The following is a 20425-nucleotide window of genomic DNA, read 5'->3' as shown; positions in this document are numbered from 1 at the left end:
TAATGTGAATAGTTGACACATCATGGCGGGTTAGCATTATATGTGGGTGACAGGCGTTGTGGAAGGACCCAATTTCAGTATAGGCATGGTTGTTCCAGTTTAACATAGATGGACCTATTGTATGTCACTTGAGCTTGTTGTCCTGTTCTAAAGTTTGTTCCCTCTCTTTTTCAGCCCCGTCCCCTGCTGCTATGCCACTGGAGTGGTTGTATGTGTTCATCTGGCTACTCTGCCTTCTCCCTCTGGCTCCTGTGAGGGGAAAGGGGACTCTCTGATGCTGCCACTGATCTCCCACTGTCACCTGGATGGTGCAAGTGTATTTGAAATTGTGGAGGCACAGGGCTGTGGAGGGGAATAGCCTGTGGACTACTACGCCCAGAGACACCCTGCAACAGGAAGAGAGTGAGAGAGTTATTCCTGGGCAATTGAGCAGACATTTTCTGTATTTTGCTGAGCGTGACCTGGAGCAGTGACATCTCTCCTTGTATCTGGGGACTGGAGAGTACAGACCTGTGCGCTTTGTGCGGAGAGATTGAGGACTGAGCCATTGATGTGTGGGCACTGGAAGAGGACATACCTGTTGTTGATGTGTCTGTGCCTACATCAGAGGAGAAAGCAGAGCTTGTGATCATGAGAACTGATTTACTGGGAACTGGGCAGCAGAGGCAAGCATCCAGAACAAGGTTTGCTGTGTGCCAGGACTGGTGAGTGGATTAAGCTGTGCTTATTTTGCCACTGTTAGCAGTTCAATACAAGAAAATACTGCCATTTGCCTAGCAACCCCAAAGCAATTCACTGCATGCAGTCTTGAAGAAATGGTATCAAGTGCACCACAGTACAGACCGGGCCCCAATGTTAGCTAGCTAAAGTTTGCAATTTAGGCACCAAGTACTATCCAACCATTTTCCAGGTGTACCCCACTCAGAAAAATAAACATATACCTACACTGAGGGATATATACACAGAGTGCACTTTGGGACACATTGATCATTGGTTGCAGTGCGTTACTGTAAGGCTTTTCAATGACATTAACATCTTGCACTGTTTATGCTGTTGTTCACCAGTGTTACTAAGTTAATTTTGCTTAGTACTGTGGTTATCTAGATTAACTGCTATATTATAGTCTAGTATTCACATCAGTTATTTCATTGCGCCGCGCCCAGAAGCGATTCAGTTCGCATGCGCCGCGCTTTATAAGTTTTTCATTCATTCATTGCATTCAAACTGATTCGTTTACCTGTTTCTTGATCTTATGCATTGTCTTCTACTGTATTTTTCCTAACATAATATACTTACTCTATCTACAATCAAATAGCCCGGTGTCTATTTCTATGCTGAAATAGTTGTGGTAGTACTGTATACTAATGCTAAAGCTCATACGGGTGCTTGTAGCATTCCCTTGTAGTACCAGTTATGTCCAAGGAGATGAAGTGGATCACAGAGTCATGGCAGAACAGACAACCTGTCGTACCAGGTGGCTTCTTCGGGAGTAAGTGCCCCAGATGCATGTGTTGGTGGGTGAGGGAAGGAAAGATAACTATGTGCAGCTGGTGAATCCACAAAAAAGTGAACTTGTTGCTTTGCCTTGCATGATCAATGTATAAGTTAAATTTAAGCAGTGTGCATGGAGTTTATCTTAAATCTGTCCTGATCCACCTTGTGATAACCTTAACTTCATACTTACCAAGGAGCCCCACAGCTATTATCTTAGGCTGCTGGTTTTAAAGTTTAATAAACATTCTAAGGGGAAGATAAAATCAAAGAATAATCAAGAAAGGGCTTGCTGATTTACAAAGCACTATACGGCTTTATTATAAAGCAAAGCAGGAGTGAAATGAAAACCAGGTGCCTATCAAATTTTATCAAACACATGTGAAGAAAGTTATTTAACACTGTGTACTAATTCTTCTGCTTCTGTGCACTATGTAGTAATTTATGCATCTGCATTGCTTTGTGACCCCACAGCAATATAAGAGCAGAGCCTAAAACACTGCAGTCACCAATGCTAATTCAGAGCACATTAAATCTGTAGTGTATGACCTAAAAATTTGAAATCATTAAATACTTGCTCATGGATTGTGTTCACTCATTTATTTTTTGTTGACTCTCTTTTCTAATCCTGCCAATTATAGCTTTTGATTAAACTTTATGCCCTAAGGGAACAACCTGAGCAGGGGAAGCATTATCATCCTAGGATGCACAATGTGACAGACCCAACCAGGACAGTAGCTTTTGGAGAGGACAAAGGGCAAGCCTCCTACCCACTGATTATGGCCTATGGAGAGAGCAGATGATCCTCTAATGATGGACAGCCACGTATTGGACGCTAAGAGCGAGTCTTGGATTACTTCTCTGAATAAGGACAATAAAACTTCCATTCTGGAGTGGATTGGAAGGTGTAATATTAATCTTGTACAGGTTAATAGTAAAAGGGAATATGGTGCCCCTCCTGCAGACTGGGTTGAAGAGGCTCCTTCACTTGGGACATAAATATTTATCAACACTATCCCTCAAGAGACCTTTTAATTATTTTCAGACTACTCCAACATTGTATGAGTATGTTTTATAGACTTTTGTAGGCTGTTGTTGACCAGACTGAGGTTGGGTGGGATTACTGTTTATGTTATGTATGTCTCTCCCATTGTGTGCCTCCAAAGGTGTGAATTTCCATTGTTTTTAGTGTTATTTGAGTCACCCATTGTTTCTATCTTTTGGCTAATTAGGCTCTTGGAGGTTCCTACATGATTGGATAAGCCTTGTGTCAACTCAATGTTGGGTAAATATTTGGTTTTATTGTTCATGTGGTGACTGACCTACTTTTGAAGTGTATAAAAACCTGTATTTCTGTTCAATATACAGTTGGTTCTACCTCAACATCTTGTCTGTGTGTGATGCTTGGGGTAAAATGGCTGTTATTAGCTCTCGCTCTGCCGAAAGGGTTTGAATAGCAGGAGGCACTGTTTGGCAGAAGCACCTAAACAGGGTGCTAGGCATTCGGTTACACACAATCCCTCTGTGGCCTACAAACTGAAGTGTCAACATACAGCCCAAGCACATTTATCTTGAAAGTTATCAGTTTGGCCTATTGGACAGCCTTACAGCTTCAGCACTGCCCACAGCCCCAGTGTTGTGTACTGGTAAGATGGTAAAACACAAAGGTGTAGTCATGATGTTTCAATCATTTTATGTTCTTGCAGAAGAGTCATGAGATCAGTGGCTTTCTAGTCCTGTAACATTTAAGAACTATGACAGTGTTCCCTGATAAAAACAGAACCCTGAAGTTGGTGCTTTCCCACCTTATAGTGAACCTGTGACCAGGCTAAGGATATTAAATTATACATAGTTACAACCTGAAGTAAGAAAGAAACTGTAATACAAGTCCTCACTGACCTTGAAGCTACAAGAACTGTGGAGAAATTCATCCTCACAGCATAGATATTGAGGTCAGTTAAGTAATTTCTTAAGCAGCTCTGCACCCCTCCCAAAGGCCATGTTCTGCTGCTCTGTGTTTACATTAGAAGAAATTACAATTCAAATAATAACAATGCTTGTGACTTATTGTGCAGGTTTACACTACAGCGACTTGGAATCCGACTTGTGTTGCCTCAAGTCGCGCAACATGAGAAATTCCATTGAAGGGAATGAGAGCCGTCTTAATGTACACTACTGAAGTCGCTCCGACTTCAGAAAAGGTTCCCGTAATACTTTACCGCAACTTCTAGGTAAATTGTAGGCAACTTGTACCCATTGATTTCAATAGAAGTTGCCTCCAAAGTCGGATCACTGTCTTAACTGAAGCAACTTTACAGGAAGAGAAAATAGTTTCCTCAGGCAAACTCCTCCCTCCCACAGAGCTGATTATTGTTTGATTGGCCAATGGCAAAGTCGCCTGTCCTGGAGGCAACTTGAAGTTGCGTTGTAAGTCGCTCCAAGTCGCGCTGAAGTCGTCTCGCAAAGTCGTGCTGCCCCTGTGTGAACTGGCACTTCAGGTGTTACTTTTAGTCACAAAGAACAAACAAACAGATACTGTATACCGTACTTTATTAAAGTGGATTTTAACCAACCCCACGTATTTTTTTTTTAAAACCCCTATTTACCTGGTAGTGAACTCAGAACATTTCAGATACTTATCCACTCAGCAGGTCCAGCGTTGTCCAGTTGAGATCTTCTTATCTAGCAGTGTTCCGTCCTGTGCTGTCATGTTGTGGTCAACATCATCAACAGTCCGTACAATCATATGACATATATATTGCAATAAGTCTGTGAAGGATATGCTTCAGTGTAAATCTCCCTGCTAGTAATTGTGTGTGTGTTAGAGGTAACAGGTGATTTCAGGTGTGACTCATTCCTCTGTTGAAATGTTAATGTCCCTTCCTCAGCCAGCTCCCTATTTGAAAGGGTAATTGATCTATTGTGTGTGTGAAGGAGACCTGTGTTTACTGTTTACTGTGATTAGATAAGGGGCTCATGTTAATTATTCTGATTGCTTCATTGTGGTAATCTATATGCGGGGCCAAGCTGTCTAGATAATGTATTCTGTTACAACTAGTAATTACCTTCACTGATGTCATTATCTAAAGAAATGTGTCTTCAGAGTCGGTGCCAAAGTGTCTGCCTATAATCTGTATAGGAGCCCCCACTGTGTGTGAAAATGGGGTGGAGAGTTCATTGTTCTGTGATTGAGGATTTAGCTTGTAAACTGCATATACAGTATACCAGCAGCATGCTGCCATTAAAGTGTCTTGTTCCAGCAGTAAGCTTGGCTCATGTGTGGCTTATTGGGCGATTCCAGGAATATTCCTCCTTGTGGGATATTGGGTGATTTTCGTTATGGGAAGAAGGGAATGTTGACGGGGATATCATTCTAATACCGTCACAAAGTCAAAATGGCTTCCACCCACATAGTCCCCCTACAAACTATACGGATATCAACATTATATTTGCATAATTGCATAATCACAATTCACTCTATGTTTATGGATGACAACATGTTTCATAGACGCTATGGTCTACTTAATCAGGAAGAGGTGGAATACAATTATGTGCATATACAGTAAATTGGGGTATGTTCCCCCGATAATGTGCCTCAGCTATATTCATGGCAACAGGGACATTTATCATCATTCCCAGTCCCAGGATGGAAACAGGGTACTTGAGAGAACCCAAAAACTGCAGTACCCGGTGGGCCACTTGTTTATCTTTCTGAAAACTTGAATCTGGTAGGATTCAAAGAGGCTTCATAACATGTCCAAGTAGCAGTTTCTTTCATAATATAGGCACTTATAGCAAAATACACCAGACGTGTACCTTTAGAGCCCATTCACACAGGGACGACTTTGGATCCGACTTCAAGTCGCCCCAAGTTGCCTCAAGTCGCGCTGCATGAGAAAATCAATGTAAGTAAATGGAGCCATCTTAATGCACACTACTGCAGCCGCTCCGACTTAAAAAAAAGGTTCCTGTACTACTTCAATCCGACTTCTAGGCGACTTGTAGGCAACTTGTACCCATTAATTTCAATGGAAGTCGCCTCAGAAGTCGGATTGGACACCAATGACACTAAAACAGTGAGCAGTGCTAAAAATATGCACTGTCACTGTACTAAAGACACTGGCTGGAAAGGGGTTAAAATCAAGGGTGATCAAAGGGTTAAATGTGTTCCTAACATGCTTTCTCACTGTGTGTTTAGTGCATTTTCAGTTTTGCAGAAACTAAAGTCCATTAAACCTGGTTTCCTATGGGTCACATTCACATCTGTGCATTTTATGGAAAGGGCCAGGGACTTTTTATCTGTTTTTTTGGTTCCATAGCCTGAAGTCTAGGGATCAAAAACGTGTTTCGAAAAAGACGCAAAATGCACCTGGAATATGCAAACTGCAACCTGCATAGGTGTGAACTGGGCCTTATTATGTAAACAAAATACAAGCAAAATATTTCAAACAATAGCCATGCATATGAACGTATTTATTGTAGATGGAAGATTTTATAAATAAAATGGATGCTTTGACAAGTATACAACACAACAGATTACATTTGATGACCATTGGGTGACAATGTAAGATCCTATTTTCCTGGTTTAGCATACAGTGGGGGAGATTTACTAAAACTGGAACACTCAGAATCTGGTGCAGCCGTTCATGGTAGCCAATCAGCTTTAGCTTTGAAAATAAAACCTGGAAGGTGATTGGTTTCTGTGCAGAGTTGCACCACATTTTGCAGTGTCCAGTTTTAGTAAATTTACCCCAGTGTATTGTTGCGAAACTCAAGACACATCCAGCAGAAAAGTAAGTGTGGAATGGAGTATATATTTTACATATACACTAGTGGAGTTACTCAGGGTATCATCCCGATATGTATAGTAAAGGGAAGGTAAGGGAGGCTTTGGGACTTTAAAAAGGAAGTAAACCCATACAAAAAAAACGAAAAATAAAAACCTGTAAGACAACATCGAAGCCCCCGCAGCCGTCCTTGTCTCACCCTCGGGCTGCCGACATGTTGCCCGGGCTTGGTTCCAGGTATCGCGGGTCCGGCGCTGTGATTTGCTGGAGACGCGTTGGCATCACTCCTGCACATGCGCGCGGGAGCCGCCGCTAGCGGCACACAGACTAAAGCAGCAGGACATTGCTTCAGTTTGCCCCATTGTGCATGTGAAGATCACTTCGGTATATGCAGTGGACAGGGGATATCTCCTAAACCATGTAGGTTTAGGAGACATCATGGGTAGCTACAGGTAAGCCTTAAAATAGGCTTACCTGTAGCACAAAGTTGTTTTCAAGGGTTCACAACCACTTTAAATATACCCCCACTGTCACTTATGTATGATTTAACAGAGCATACAAGTTAATAAAGACCACAATTTTATTAAATACAGTTTAAAACCATATAGACACTGGATACATCACAAAGGCAAGCAAGCTGTGTCCTTCAAATGAGGTCTACGCGTTTCACGGATATATTGCTTCTTAGTGACCTGCAAAGGGTTTTCCCCTATACATGCAAAAATGGGTACTGGGATTTTGATTGTCACTGCAATACCTGCAAAGTGCAACTTATAGTTGAATAAAGAAAGAAATGTTACCTTTGTTGACCTCCTTCTGACAACTCTATCACTTGGCTACCACTCTGAGCAATACATAATGAATATGATAATCCGTTACTGACCTCTCTCATGCTTCTTGGCAACTGCTGGTAGCAGTAAGTATATATTGCTGTAAATTAGATGCTTCAAAAAAATAATATTCCTGCCTTCAATCTCAGGGAATGTTTCTATCCATGTCTAGAGCCTCTCCCATCCTCTGGAACTCCCTGCCCTGGTATGTCCGATCAGCCCCTAACCTCTCCACCTTTAGGAGATCCCTAAAAACTCATTTATTCAGGGAAGCCTATCCGACACCCACCTAACAACTGTCCCTGAGCCACCCCATCAAAACATTCTCCGCAGCTATTACCTTTTGTACCACCACCTCCTCTCTTTAGAATGTAAGCTCTACGAGCAGGGCCCTCCTGTACCTTCTGTATTGAACTCTACTGTATTTGTGCTGTCCCCCTCTACATTGTAATGCCCTGCGTAAACTGTTGGCGCTATATAAATTGTGTATAATAATTATAATAATAATAATAATAATAATAATAATATAATGTAGACCTGCTGGTGATAGTACTTGCCTATGTCATCAATATATGTTAGCAACACACAAGTGGCAATAAAAGTCATAATACTAACCTCTGGGTGTACCCACTGCTAATACATCCCAACACTGCCTAGTACCATTGCATTCCCAACATTCTCTTCTGCCACTTTTAGGCCCCTAGCCTATAAGGCAGTGGTTTTCAAACACTGGCTCTTTGCTTGCCTTTCTCCCACTGATACAAGACACTATTCTCCCAAATGACACTGTATCTCCCACTGACACCAACAATGGGGCACTATTCCTCCCAATCATACCAACGATTGGGCACTATTCCTCCCCCCAATACCAAATGAGATGATGTTTACTCCAACTGATGCCTGGAAAATTTTCACTGGCCATGGTCCGCCTCCCTAAAAGTTTGAATGACTGGCCCTTTGTTTAGAAAGTTTGGAGACCCTTGCTATAAGCAGTGAATCACAAAATATGGGCCTTTAAGGACTTGGATGCCCTCCATAGTTGATTCTTCAATAGGAACAAATATGGGTAAGACCCAATTCAATTTTATATCCTACCTCTCTAGGGTCTAATAAATCAAACAGTTTATTTTTACTTGATACCCTTTACTATGGAACGCGTGTCATAAAAAACCCTATGGGATGTGGAGAACTACTGTTCCTAGTATATATTTGCATCACCATGGAAAATGGTTAACATTTTCAACTTTTCATGTGACTTTAGGATTAAAGAGTTATCACAAACAGCTGTCAATGGCCCATACAAATGGACTGGAATAATTTTATAGTCAAATCAGTATGCATTGTTATTGCTGAATATTTCAAAATGTTATATTCTGTTTAAGGTTGTTTTTATAACACAAGTGAACATTATTAAATGATCTAGTACAGTGGTTCTCAACCTTCTAAGTGCCGTGACCCCTTGATAAAATTTCCGAAGCTGCGGGGACCCCTAACAGAAAATAAAAATTGTAGCGTGGCAAGTAATTTGCTCCCCTAACCCCTTCCACTCCACAATTTAGGTTGTACCACTCTGTTTTATCTCTCTATCCTATTTTTTTCCCATCTCTCTCCCTCCCTCTGAAAACCTGATATCTGTCAACAGCTTTGTCGCGTCAATAGGGTCAAGCAGTTCCTTGGCTTGGCTTTGACCCCCATTACCTCACTTCTGTAAGCTACACTATTAAGTAATGCTAAGAATGCTGGAAGTTATAGTTAAATTATTATGCTCTCCACGTTCTATAAAAAAAGTCGACTGCAGCAATAAGTGACAGAGGAAGGTCTTATGATGCAATAAGATATTAAGCCTTAATAGAAAAAGGCATGTGTTATGTTATAAAAGAGAACTAAAGCATAAATAACACCAGGATAGTAGATTTTAGACTGTTAAAAGTTGTATAACAACATAGACAGCAGAAAATTCTGCTTAAACCACAACTGCTTCATTTGTTTAGACCCTCTGTTTGCACCCACTAGGTGCCCTTCTGTAGTTTATTCATGCCCACTTGGCTATAAGGCTGTGTTTCAGCAATTTGGGTAGCCCATCCTATATATGCAGACAGTCTGGAAGATATGACAGTAGCAAAATGCACATGGTTCACAGCACGGAGGAGCAGGAGGTTTACAGCTGGTCCTAAGAGGTACACAATTTGGAGGCGGCAGTCTTTGGGGCTTCTTCTTTGGGATTACTTTTTTCTGCAAGACACATGAAAATAATTTGTTTATATCAAAAGATACATCTGGTAAGTCTAACTGTGTTTCATCAATATGTTCTTTAATGTTGAGAAAAAAGTTCTTCAGTTTTCAAGGTATTACACACACTATCACAAGCATGAGACTGCATGTTTGGCTTGCTTAAATCAGGTTTGGTCTTCTTTGAGACTGGCCACATTGATCACCTTGCAGGTGGGCAGACAGACAAGCAGAATGCCACAGACAAACCCAGGATTCTGCAATGAGGAGAAGGAGCGCTATATGGTCCTGACACAAGATACCCAGATAAACTTAGTGAAATTTTGTTATTTTCTATGGAATATCAAGGACAGCTATGAGCATAGTTGAGATAAAATAAAAATAAAACAAATGTTGAGGATGTTTATTCTCCATAACAAAGAGAATGTTTTACAATCATATTTTTGATATATCTAGTAAAGTTTTTGTAGTAAAGACTGATGACAATTGGGTATTAACATAGGGTATTTCACCTATTTATTACAGCACCTTTACTAAGGTAGCATGCCAAACGCATGAACCAATAGCAAACAGCCAGAATTCACCTTCTACTCATTTTACTACAGCAGAAAGTATGCATTTTAGAAATGCTTGTTGTTTTTTGACCATATCATTGAAAAATATGGGGAAGAAAACAAAACAATGATTAAACTTTTTTTTTATGGTTATATAAGGCAAAGTGACAGTGTCGCTTGAAAGGGAATCCTATTACCCCAATATACTCACTTTACTACGCTTGATACTGCAGACTTGGCTGGCTTAAATCAGGTATGGTCTCCACACAGAGACTGTCCAAATCAATAACCTTGCATGTGGACAGACAAACGGGGATGCATCATAGCCAAAACCATGATGCTGGCATGAGACCAAAGAACAGGAGTATTTACACGCTCCTGACAGGCAATCACTGAAAATCCATCTCTTCAGAGATGCCTATCATGCTAACTAATAAACTGTATTTTTACTTTTGCTATGAGCTCATCCCCCACAATTATTACCTTTTTTTAGAACTTGACCCAAGTTTTTAGATTATAATCTCTAGCGAGCAGGGCTCTCTGACTCCTCTTGTATTGACATGTACTGTATTGGAACTGCACTGTCTGCCCTTATTTTGTAAACTGCTGCACAATCAATTGGCACTATTTAAACCTTGAATAATAATAATAATAATTAAGTTTGTTATATTCCTGTGGATCTGCCCCTGTGGTTTGGGATTATATGCAAGCAGCTCCTAGGGCTTTGGGTCTATGAGAGGAAATGAGTGCTTGAATCCTGTCACTTTATGCTAACCCTCAAGCAAGAGTGAAAGTGAATGGCCATCTGAATCTGAAATGGAATGAGACAGGGATGCTCAACAACAATTTTCAAACTGACAACTAAACTTTCCCTCTACTGCTTATGTTTCAGCCCAAATATAGGGGGGCTCATGGTGGGAGAGAATATAAGATAGCAGTGGCTGCTGGTAATGTACTCTTAAGCCTGCCAAAGATGGATTGAAACAGAAGTGCTGAACCGGGTGAATATCCATCCATGTACAGGGTGGTTGTACAGTAGTCGATCTATTGATCGACTACTGTACAACTGCCCTGTTGTATTTTTGCTGCTCAATGCCACTACAGCCAGTAGCACTGCTCAGTGTATTCTGACGATGGGGAATACTCCTCGTAGTCAGAAAACAATAGGTCAGCGAGAAGATTCCCCCATCCACCTTGAATGTTTGGATGTGGGATATGAGTAATTTTGTTTCATTCAACTCTGTGGTTGAAAAAAAAAAAAAAGACTCATCTATGGTCAGCATTATTCTTCTGTGAACCACACATTATTCTCCCCAGTCTAAAGCAATACTTGGAGCAATTTCAATGTCTCTCTAACCTAAAAATGAATTGTTTGCTCTAAATATTTCCCACTCAATTGAGATAATGATACAATGTCAACATAATTTCCTTTTATGTGGCAAGAGGACACAATCATATACTTAGAAATTTAAGTACCAGCCAACCTTTTTAGTGTAACAGCCTTTTTCATGGTTTGGGAGGCTGCCATTTTAAAGATGAATATGCTCCCGAGAGCACATTCCCAAAATGTATTTATGTTTTGCACACAATCCCCTCTTTCCTTTCGTCAATCCATATAGAAAAGAATCAGATATTTCATTAGGAAGGATACAACTCTGATAATTAGCATGGTGCATTTGACCCTACCCAAACATAAGGGAGACACCAGTCTTCCAGTACTTCTGGGCCTGCCAGATCACCAGACTGATAGACTTGCACTTACACTCAACTCTAAAGGACTGTCCTGGAAAACACCAGGCTTTGCCTTTTACCTTCTGAAGATCCTCCCATGGATCTCCCCATGTGTACAAACACTCACTTCATAGGCATCACATGGGGCTTCAATAATGCATGCCCATCTCTTTCACCCCAGGCCAAATGGCTACAATAAAACAAAAGATGGACTTCCCATTTGTACTGTCCTGGAACAGAGGGTGAGCAGGTCAGTTCCTACGTAGGGAACTCTTCCAAGATTGCTGTAATGTGACAGACCAATCAAAATCAGCAAAGATCCCACTCTTTATGAGAGCTTTCACACCCCTGCAATTACTGTGTCTCACGGGCACCCCACAAATACCAACAATTTATATGTGCACGTTTGCCAGTGAGCCTCATAAAATTGGTGCAGCATGAACAGCACGGGAAAGGGAATTCAGTTTTACCCTGACTGAGGAAGAATTAGAATTGGTCAATACCGTGATTAGTAAAGGTTCACTAAACATTAATGTATAGGAAAAATGGATGTAACCTAAGATCATGGTGGTAAGGGACTCCTTCCTTGCTTCACAAAATCTCCCCTAAAATTACTGTGGAAAGGAGTTAGGCACATTGTTTATTACAGGTATTTAAATAGTGCTTTACATATATTGTACGTTCACATCAGTCCCTGTCCTCAAGAAGCTTACCTCCCTACCACACATATGAGCTGTAACAATTTAATTCCTGAAATGCCCGTGTCTTAGTACTATGGTGCTGAGTCACACAGCCATTCGCACTTGAGCATGTTCTGACCCGTTCTAGCTTGCACTCGCCTGGGTGGCAGACCAGTTGACTCAGTCTTTACAGAGTAGTAGAAAAAATAACGTGTGTATGTGTCGTACTGTTGGTGGAAAATGACAGGAATCTCAAGCAGCGAAAAATTGGCAAAAATGCGAGTGAAACGTAATCTCTGTTATAACAGGCCTATGGTGAACATTCTTTGAAGAAATCAAGAGTTTTTGAATAGCATAGGCGGTTTAAGGAGAGGCGGGAAGATGTCCATGATGACGCAAGAATTGGGCAGCCAAAAACACAAAGAACGGATGCAAATGTGGACAGAGTCCAAACCATTTGATCACAAGGGGATAGTTCTCTACAAGTTCATAGAGCATGGTACCACAGTCAACCAACATTATTACTTGGAAATTCTATAAAGGTTACAGGCATCTGTTCGAAGGAAAAGACTGGAATTTTGGTCTGACAAGTGGATTCTATAACACGACAATGCTCCTGCACAAATATAATTTTTTACAGTCCATTTTGTGGATTAAATTGCCACACCCCGTACAAACTAGGACCAATTTAGACAAGAACCGATTAACCTATTAGGTAGGAAACCCATGCAAACACAGAATACTGCAGGTAAAACTCATTGATATGCAAATTTCACAGTTAGCCAGTGGCAATTTGCATATAAATGACTCCAGCTCCAGTGAGTACAGGGGACAGCAGGAGCAGGGTCAAAATGCAGGACAGTCTCACCACAATCCCTGATTGTTGGGCGGTATGACTTGAACGCCCTTAAATGAAGATCTCACTGTTAATATGGATAATGGGAAGTGATCTGCATGTGCTGGAACGTAGAGCTTACTAAAGACATGGATAGGGGTAGATTCACAAAGACTTATGACGGGCGTATCAGTAGATACGCCGTCGTAAGTCCGAATCCCCGCCGTCGCAACTTTAAGTGAATGCTCAAACTGAGATAAGCTTAAATGTTGCTAAGATACGACCGGCGTAAGTCTCCTACGCCGTCGTATCTTAACTGCATATTTACGCTGGCCACTAGGGGCGTGTACGCTGATTTACTCCTAGAATATGTAAATCAGCTAGATACGCCTATTCACGAACGTACGCCTGGCCGTCGCAGTAAATATACGCTGTTTACGTAAGGGGTTTTCAGGCGTAAAGATAAACCACCAAAAACATGGCGCAGCCAATGTTAAGTATGGACGTCGGAACCGCGTAAAATTTTTCAAATTTTACGTTGTTTGCGTAACTCGTCCGTGAATGGGGCTGGCCGTAATTTACGTTCACGTCGAAAGCATGACGATTTGCCGACGTCATTTGGAGCATGCGCACTGGGATACATCCACGGACGGCGCATGCGCCGTTCGTTAAAAACATCAAATACGTGGGGTCACTGGTATTTTACATAGAACATGCCCCCAACCAGCCTATTTTGAATTAGGCGGCCCAGTTACACTGCGGTAACACTGCGGTTACACTGCGCCACCGTAAGTTTCAGCGCAAGTTCTTTGTGAATACAGGACCTGCTGCTCAAACTTACAGCCGGCGTAGCGTATCTCAGATACACTACGCCGGCCAAAATCTATGTGAATCTACCCCATACTGTATAGTGAGCTGTGTGTTCTATGGTACAAATTTCACTCTCTTTCCTCTTGTACTTGTGTATATGGGAAATCACTGTCGTCACTGTTTTTTTCTTGAGTATGTAGTTTCTCCTATTGCAGTTTACTTTCTGTGTATGCAGGAGATCAAAGACAGAAGCATGGACTTGATTTTCTTATGGACTCCTTTTATTTGGAAAACACTGCTTTCTAACTAATGAATCACATTCCCACATATATTTGACATCAAGAATATTATTTTCCACTTTACTGGGATCATAGACTTGATTTGTCTGAATACATATATCACAGTCCAACGCTGGAGGTGTAACTAGAGAAAGTATTAAAAAAACAATATTGAAAAAGTAGACCAGATGTTGCCTGGAAGATTTTTCTTGTTGTTAAAAGGGAAAATAAAATATTAACAGCTTCAAATGAAACAGGTAAAGTAAATTTTTGGACTATAAAATATCATAAAACCCAACAGATGAGCATCCAACCATTTATGGGTCAGGAAGGGCCTTTGACAAGTGTGATTGCATGCATGACAACAATGTCACTCAATGTGGAAAATTGCATTGATATTAATTGAGCCAGACCTGTTTGCCATAGGTTCTTCTTTTGCCAAAGCTATTTTGTTTCTGAATCCTTTTTTTTTTACCTTAGATGGCAAAGAGAGCACTCATTATGACATTCAAACCTAAATTAAAGTGCACCATTTTCTGCACTACATGCTGGTGGTTCTCTTTGTGTTTTTGTATATATTTGAAGCCCTAAAATATAGGTCTCATTAATATACAATTGAGTGTATATTAATATACAATTGAGTGTATATTTATTTATTTTAATAATTTAGTGTACATAGAAGCATTATATAATGACCGTCTGGGTCTTTAATACACTGTTTACATGTAAATCGAAGAGAGCTAGAGATCAAAACACTTATGCCGCGTACACACGACCGTTTTTCGGGTTCTAAAATATTACGTTTTTAAGGGTCTAGAAAAAACAACGTTATTTTCAACCCGGTCATTAAAACGGCCTTGCCTACACACGATCGTGAAAAAAAAAATGCTCTAGCAAAGCGCGGTGACGTACAACACATACGACGGCTTTTCAGTCTGTTACTGCGTGATGAATGTGCTTACTCCATTACAAACGCTAGTTTTACCAGAATGAACGCTCCAGTCTCATAACTTGCTTCTGAGCATGCGCGTTTTTTTCATGTCGTTAAAGCCCACACACAACCATTTTTTACAACCTTAAAAACGACAACGTGAAAAAATAGAGCATGTTCGAAATTTTTAATGCCCATTTTTTAGATCGTGAAAAATGCTCTGAAGCCCACACATGATCGTTTTTAATGACATAAAAAAAAAACACATTTTTTAGAACCTGAAAAATAGTCGTGTGTACGCATCACTCCTCGTGAGTAGGTAGAGAAAGTAGAGTGAAATTGACATTGATATCAAGAATTATAGATTTACCAAATATTATAGTATTTTCACACTCTAAATTAGTCTGCAAAAATACTATTGCAGGTTGGTAAAATTCTATTGCTTCCAAAAATGCTCCTGTCTCCCAAACCTTTAACATTCCAGGACATCATCTTAATTTTACTTGTCATCGTAATCTAGCCATTCTATGAAAATAGACCAGACAATTCTATAGCTATTACCTTTCAGGGAATAGAAAACCAACATAGCTTCAAGAGTAAGGAACGTAATACAACAATAACAAAAAAAAAAAAAAAACACTCCAAACACCCAGCACAAGCCATCCAAATTCCTCCCACCCATCCACCCACCCAACCCTCCAAACCAACTAGTAACCCCCCCCCCCCCCCAACCATTCCTTCCTGTACTTGGGAACAACTTAACTTGTTGAGGATTCTCCAGACCTTGGAGGCTCCAACATCTTGACCCGTTTCCACACGGGACACATACAGGGGGTCTATTGTGGGAAAAGGTGAAATCACGACAGAAAAAGAAAAAGCTCTACCACTGCATTACCTTTTACAGACCTCTGAACTTTGCATCACTTAACTATTGACCTCTGAACGTTGTGCTGTGTCACTTACTACCGAAATCTAACTGTACGTCACTTACTACTGAGATCTGCATCGCTTACTACTGACCACTGTGTCGCTTACTACTGACCTCTGAAGGGTCTGCCACTTTCTACTAGACATGTGCATTCGTTTTCGTCCGAATGCATTTTCGCCCGAATTTCAGGTATTTTCGTTATCGTTTTAACAAACGATAACGAAAGCACAGAAAACGAAAACCGAAAGATCCGACATAAACAAATGCTTTATTTTCGTTTTCGTTGCGGTCGAATGTGCCTAACCTTAACTCTATTAGTCCAATATTATTCTACATAAAGAGAAAAGATTCAACATAGAGAGAAAAGATTCGACATAGAGAGAAAGGATTCGACATTATAGAGACATGAAGAAGAGTCGACATAGAGAGAAAATATATAAATAAATAAAAACGAATTTCGGGAGTAACTACAGTAAATAAATTAATTTTTCGGACGAAAACGAAATTACGAAACAAAATATTTCAGTGTGCACATGTCTACGTTCTACTGACCTCTGACTTCTCCATCACTTACTACTGACCTCTGAACTCTTTGTCACTTACTACTGACCTCTGAACTCTGCGTCACTGACTATTGGCCTCTGCATCACTTAGTATTGGCCTCTGCAGTACTTACTACTGACCTCTAACCACACCAAAATATTGAAGTCCAAAGAAGTGGTTTCATTCCAAACATGTAATGAATTTAAAGCGGGGGTTCACCCTAAAAAAAAATTCTAACATTACATCCAGCATACTAACGACATTTACAGTATGCAGGTCTTTTTTTTTTTCCGCCATACATACCATTATATTGTGATTTTCTCCCCGGCTTCCGGGTTCTGAAAAAGTTCCCATGTCGCACAAGGCGCGTCACCAGTTTTCCGTAAATAGCGGAGCTGCGAGTCGGCGCTATACGGCGCCTGCGCAGTAAGCTCCACACGGCGGGCGCAGGCGCCGTATAGCGCTGACTCGCAGCTCGGCTATTTACGTAAAACTGGTGACGTGCCTTGTGCGACATGGGAACTTTTTCACAACACGTCAATCATCTAACCCAGGGATAGGAACGCCCAGTCCCGCGGGAATCAGAACCTGGAAGGCGGGGAGAAAGACACACTATATCGGTATGTACGGCGAAAAAAAAAAAGACCTGCATACTGTAAATGTCGTTCGTATGCTGGATGTAATGTTAGAATTTTTTTTTGTTTTAGGGTGAACCCCCACTTTAATATCCATTGCAGTTTGGGGATCTCACTTTGCCCCTTCATCAGGGCTTAAAAGAGGAACTATTAAAGGACTCAAGCAGATAAAAAACTGTAAAAAAAGTATTGGTCCCCTTCAGCAGCTGGTGCATGCAGCCAGATTAGTGCAGCACAGTAATGATGTCACTGCTACTTCTTTTACAAGGTAACACCGATAGGTAGATCCAGTAAGAGTTAGGCCGGCTTATCAGTAGATAAGCCGACTTATGTTTAAGTGTATGCTCAAACAGAGATACGCTTAAACATATCTAAGATTGCAATATTTCGGATGGCTGCTAGGTGGCGCTTCCATTGCGGTCGGCGTAGAATATGTAAATGAGTAGATACGCTGATTCACGAACGTACGCCCGGCCAACGCAGTACTTTTACGCCGTTTACGTTAGAGATAGGTCGCCTAAAGTTAGAGCTTAGCCCTAATGGAATAGTAATGTTAAGTATGGCCGCCGTTCCCGCGTCGAAATTCGAATTTTTTACGTCGTTTGCGTAAGTTGTCCGTGAATCGGGATTTACGTCGTTTGCGTCCACGTCAAAATCAATAGGCCCGTGCGGCGTACTTAGCCGCAATGCTCACTGGGAAATGTAGGCGCCCGGGGCATGCGCAGTTCGCAGAAAACGTAAAAAAACGTAAGGTCAAGCCCCATTAACATAAAACACGCCCCCTCAAACACATTTGAATTAGGCGCCCTTACGCCCACCCGCTTTAGGCTACGCCGCCGTAACATAGCAGGCAAGTACATTGTGAATCGTGTACTTGCCTAGCTAACTTACGGCGGCGTAGCCTAAACACGCTAAGCTACGCCGCCGTAACTTTGCACCATTCTACCTGAATCTACCTACTTGTTTGCAAAGTCATTTAGTGCACATAAAAAGTGCATTTATATCCATTGTGATTATTAGATTTTGTGCCAGAGCTCAACTTTAAGATTTACACTACAATATATCTCTAAACAGTTGCTTACAGGTTCGATAGACCAGATAAATTACCTTTGTTAATTTATTCCGTTCAGCATCCGCCCTGCTCACTCTCCGAGAGGACTTTTTTAAATCTGCAAGATAAATTTTAGGATGAATTGTGCTTCCTTACTTACCCTGTAGCTCAGTGGTTCTCAACCTTTCTAGTGCCGTGGCCCCTTGATAAAATTTCCCAAGTTGTGGGGACCCCCAACAATAAAAATATTTTCGAAGTGTGGGCTGTCAGCACCCAAGGCAAGAAAAGTAATTTGCACCCCCAACCCACAGACATTTAGCGCTCCCTGAGTCCCTTCCACTTTGTACAGTATTGAAACCCCTTATGGTGCATTTTAGGATGTACCACCCTTTCTCTTTCTCCTCCTTTCTTTCCCTTTTATCTCCCTCTATCCCAAATTCTCCCCCCCCCCATCCCTCTCTAGCCATCTTTCTTGTTCTTTCTCTTATTCTCTCTCCCTTTTTCTTTCTTCCTCCCCCTCTTTTCCTCTCCCTTGCATGTATTCTCTATTTTTATTCCTTTTCTTACTCCTTGGTGGGGGAAATGGGATGAGTGGCAGTGGTGGGGGGAGTGGGGGGGGGGGTTCTGATTGGCTAACTTAGGTGCTCTTGATAAAGGTCACCTGCTGATCTGAGAACTGTAGTAGGGACTTTTAATGGCAACTATAAATCACAGGTAGTGTTACTCACTGTGTCTCTGACTTTGTGGTGTCTCGTACACCTATGCTGCAGTCAGGAGTCTGCTCCAGCCCCTCCCATCTCACAATCCTCACCAGTCAGCGGACATCTAGTCTCTGCCCCTCAGTCATGCTGTGAACTTAATGAGTAGCTGCGAAGAGGCTGAGTGGGTGGCCTTGGGCTCCAGGAACAGCCCAGCTGGGGGGCCACAGGCTCCAGTGACAGCCCTGCTGGGCAGCCGCAAAAAGGCTGGGAGAGTGGTGCAGGCTTCAGGAAAAGCCCAGGATTTGGTGACCCCTGGCAAATCATCATTTGACCCCCGAAGGGGTCCCGACCCCCAGGTTGAGAACCACTGCTGTAGCTGAATAATAGCAATCTACAGCATCTGTTGTGTGTGCTACTCACCTAGTATGATTGGTGGGAGAATTTCTGGAAATCGAGCCACGGTTATGCTGCTGCTTCTTTCTTGTTTTTGTTCCAGAATAAGGTGAGAATGGACCAACCATATTGTAGTTATTAGAAGGAAAGTTACAGATACCCCATTCATGTCTGCAACAAGGAAAATTATATTATATTACTATATTACTATATCACTGTATCCTTTTAACAGGGAAAACTTTATTAGACAAATCAGCATTACATCACAGTTACATTACAGTAAATACATCAATGTACAAGCCCAGTGTCAGGAGCATGAATAGCTATCCGGCTGAGGGAACAGCCCCAAGCACATTCTCACTCAGAAAGGATGACAAACTATCGAATCCCAGCAACCTCACTCATCCAACCCACCCAAGCTTTAAAACTTGAGAGTACAGGAGCGAATTAGGGAAGGGGGAGGGGGGCCAGGTCAAGAGGCGCCCGAGCCTCTCTCCAACTGGACCAAACCTTGTCAAACTTATCCGGGCATTGCCTATTCTCATAAGTCAGCTGGTATAGGGGCAGGACCGAAGTCACCGTGCGTTGCCAAGATGCGCAGATGGGAGGGTCCTCCGATTTCCATCTCAACAGTATCAACAGTATCTCACGTCTGACATAAAAAAGTGCAAACGTCAGTCTCAGTTTACAGTACCTGTCCCCCGCTACGTCCTCCAGCTGGCTAAGTAAGAGGATTGTTGGGTCAACCGGGATAACCGCCCCAGCCACATCAGTCAGTCTAGAGGCCACCGCCGTCCAGTACGGCTGGAGCCTAGGACACGCCCAGACCATATGCCAAAATGTCCCCAGTTCCACCCTACATCTCTGACAATTAGGGTCTCTATATGATCCTCAAATGATAAGGGCTATGTAATGATATGAATCATTAAGTAGACCCTATATGGTATTTCAAAGCAGGTTTGGATGAATAGCATCACTCAACATAGAACATGGCCCTACATGACCTGTACCAGCTTCA

At 41.7% G+C, this 20425-nt stretch overlaps 1 protein-coding gene across 2 annotated transcripts in view; it reads right to left on the bottom strand.

The window, feature by feature from the left end:
* Positions 1–7567: 7567 nt before the first annotated feature.
* Positions 7568–20425, bottom strand: part of LOC120918688 (agouti-signaling protein-like) — a 46187-nt gene continuing 33329 nt past the window's right edge. For both annotated transcript variants that reach the window (XM_040330381.1, XM_040330380.1), the window contains exons 2-4: positions 19435–19578; positions 18370–18431; positions 7568–9340 (exon numbers count right to left, since the gene is read on the bottom strand). In XM_040330381.1, the coding sequence (XP_040186315.1) occupies positions 9170–9340; positions 18370–18431; positions 19435–19576 (375 nt within the window). In that variant the 5' untranslated portion in view covers positions 19577–19578 and the 3' untranslated portion in view covers positions 7568–9169. The remainder of the gene's footprint in view (positions 9341–18369; positions 18432–19434; positions 19579–20425) is intronic.

Source organism: Rana temporaria, chromosome 12 (genome assembly GCF_905171775.1).
Source record: "Rana temporaria chromosome 12, aRanTem1.1, whole genome shotgun sequence".
NCBI classification, from domain to species: Eukaryota; Metazoa; Chordata; class Amphibia; order Anura; family Ranidae; genus Rana; species Rana temporaria.
The sequence above is the reverse complement of the archived record's forward strand: the minus strand, read 5'-3'. Positions and strand labels throughout refer to the sequence as shown.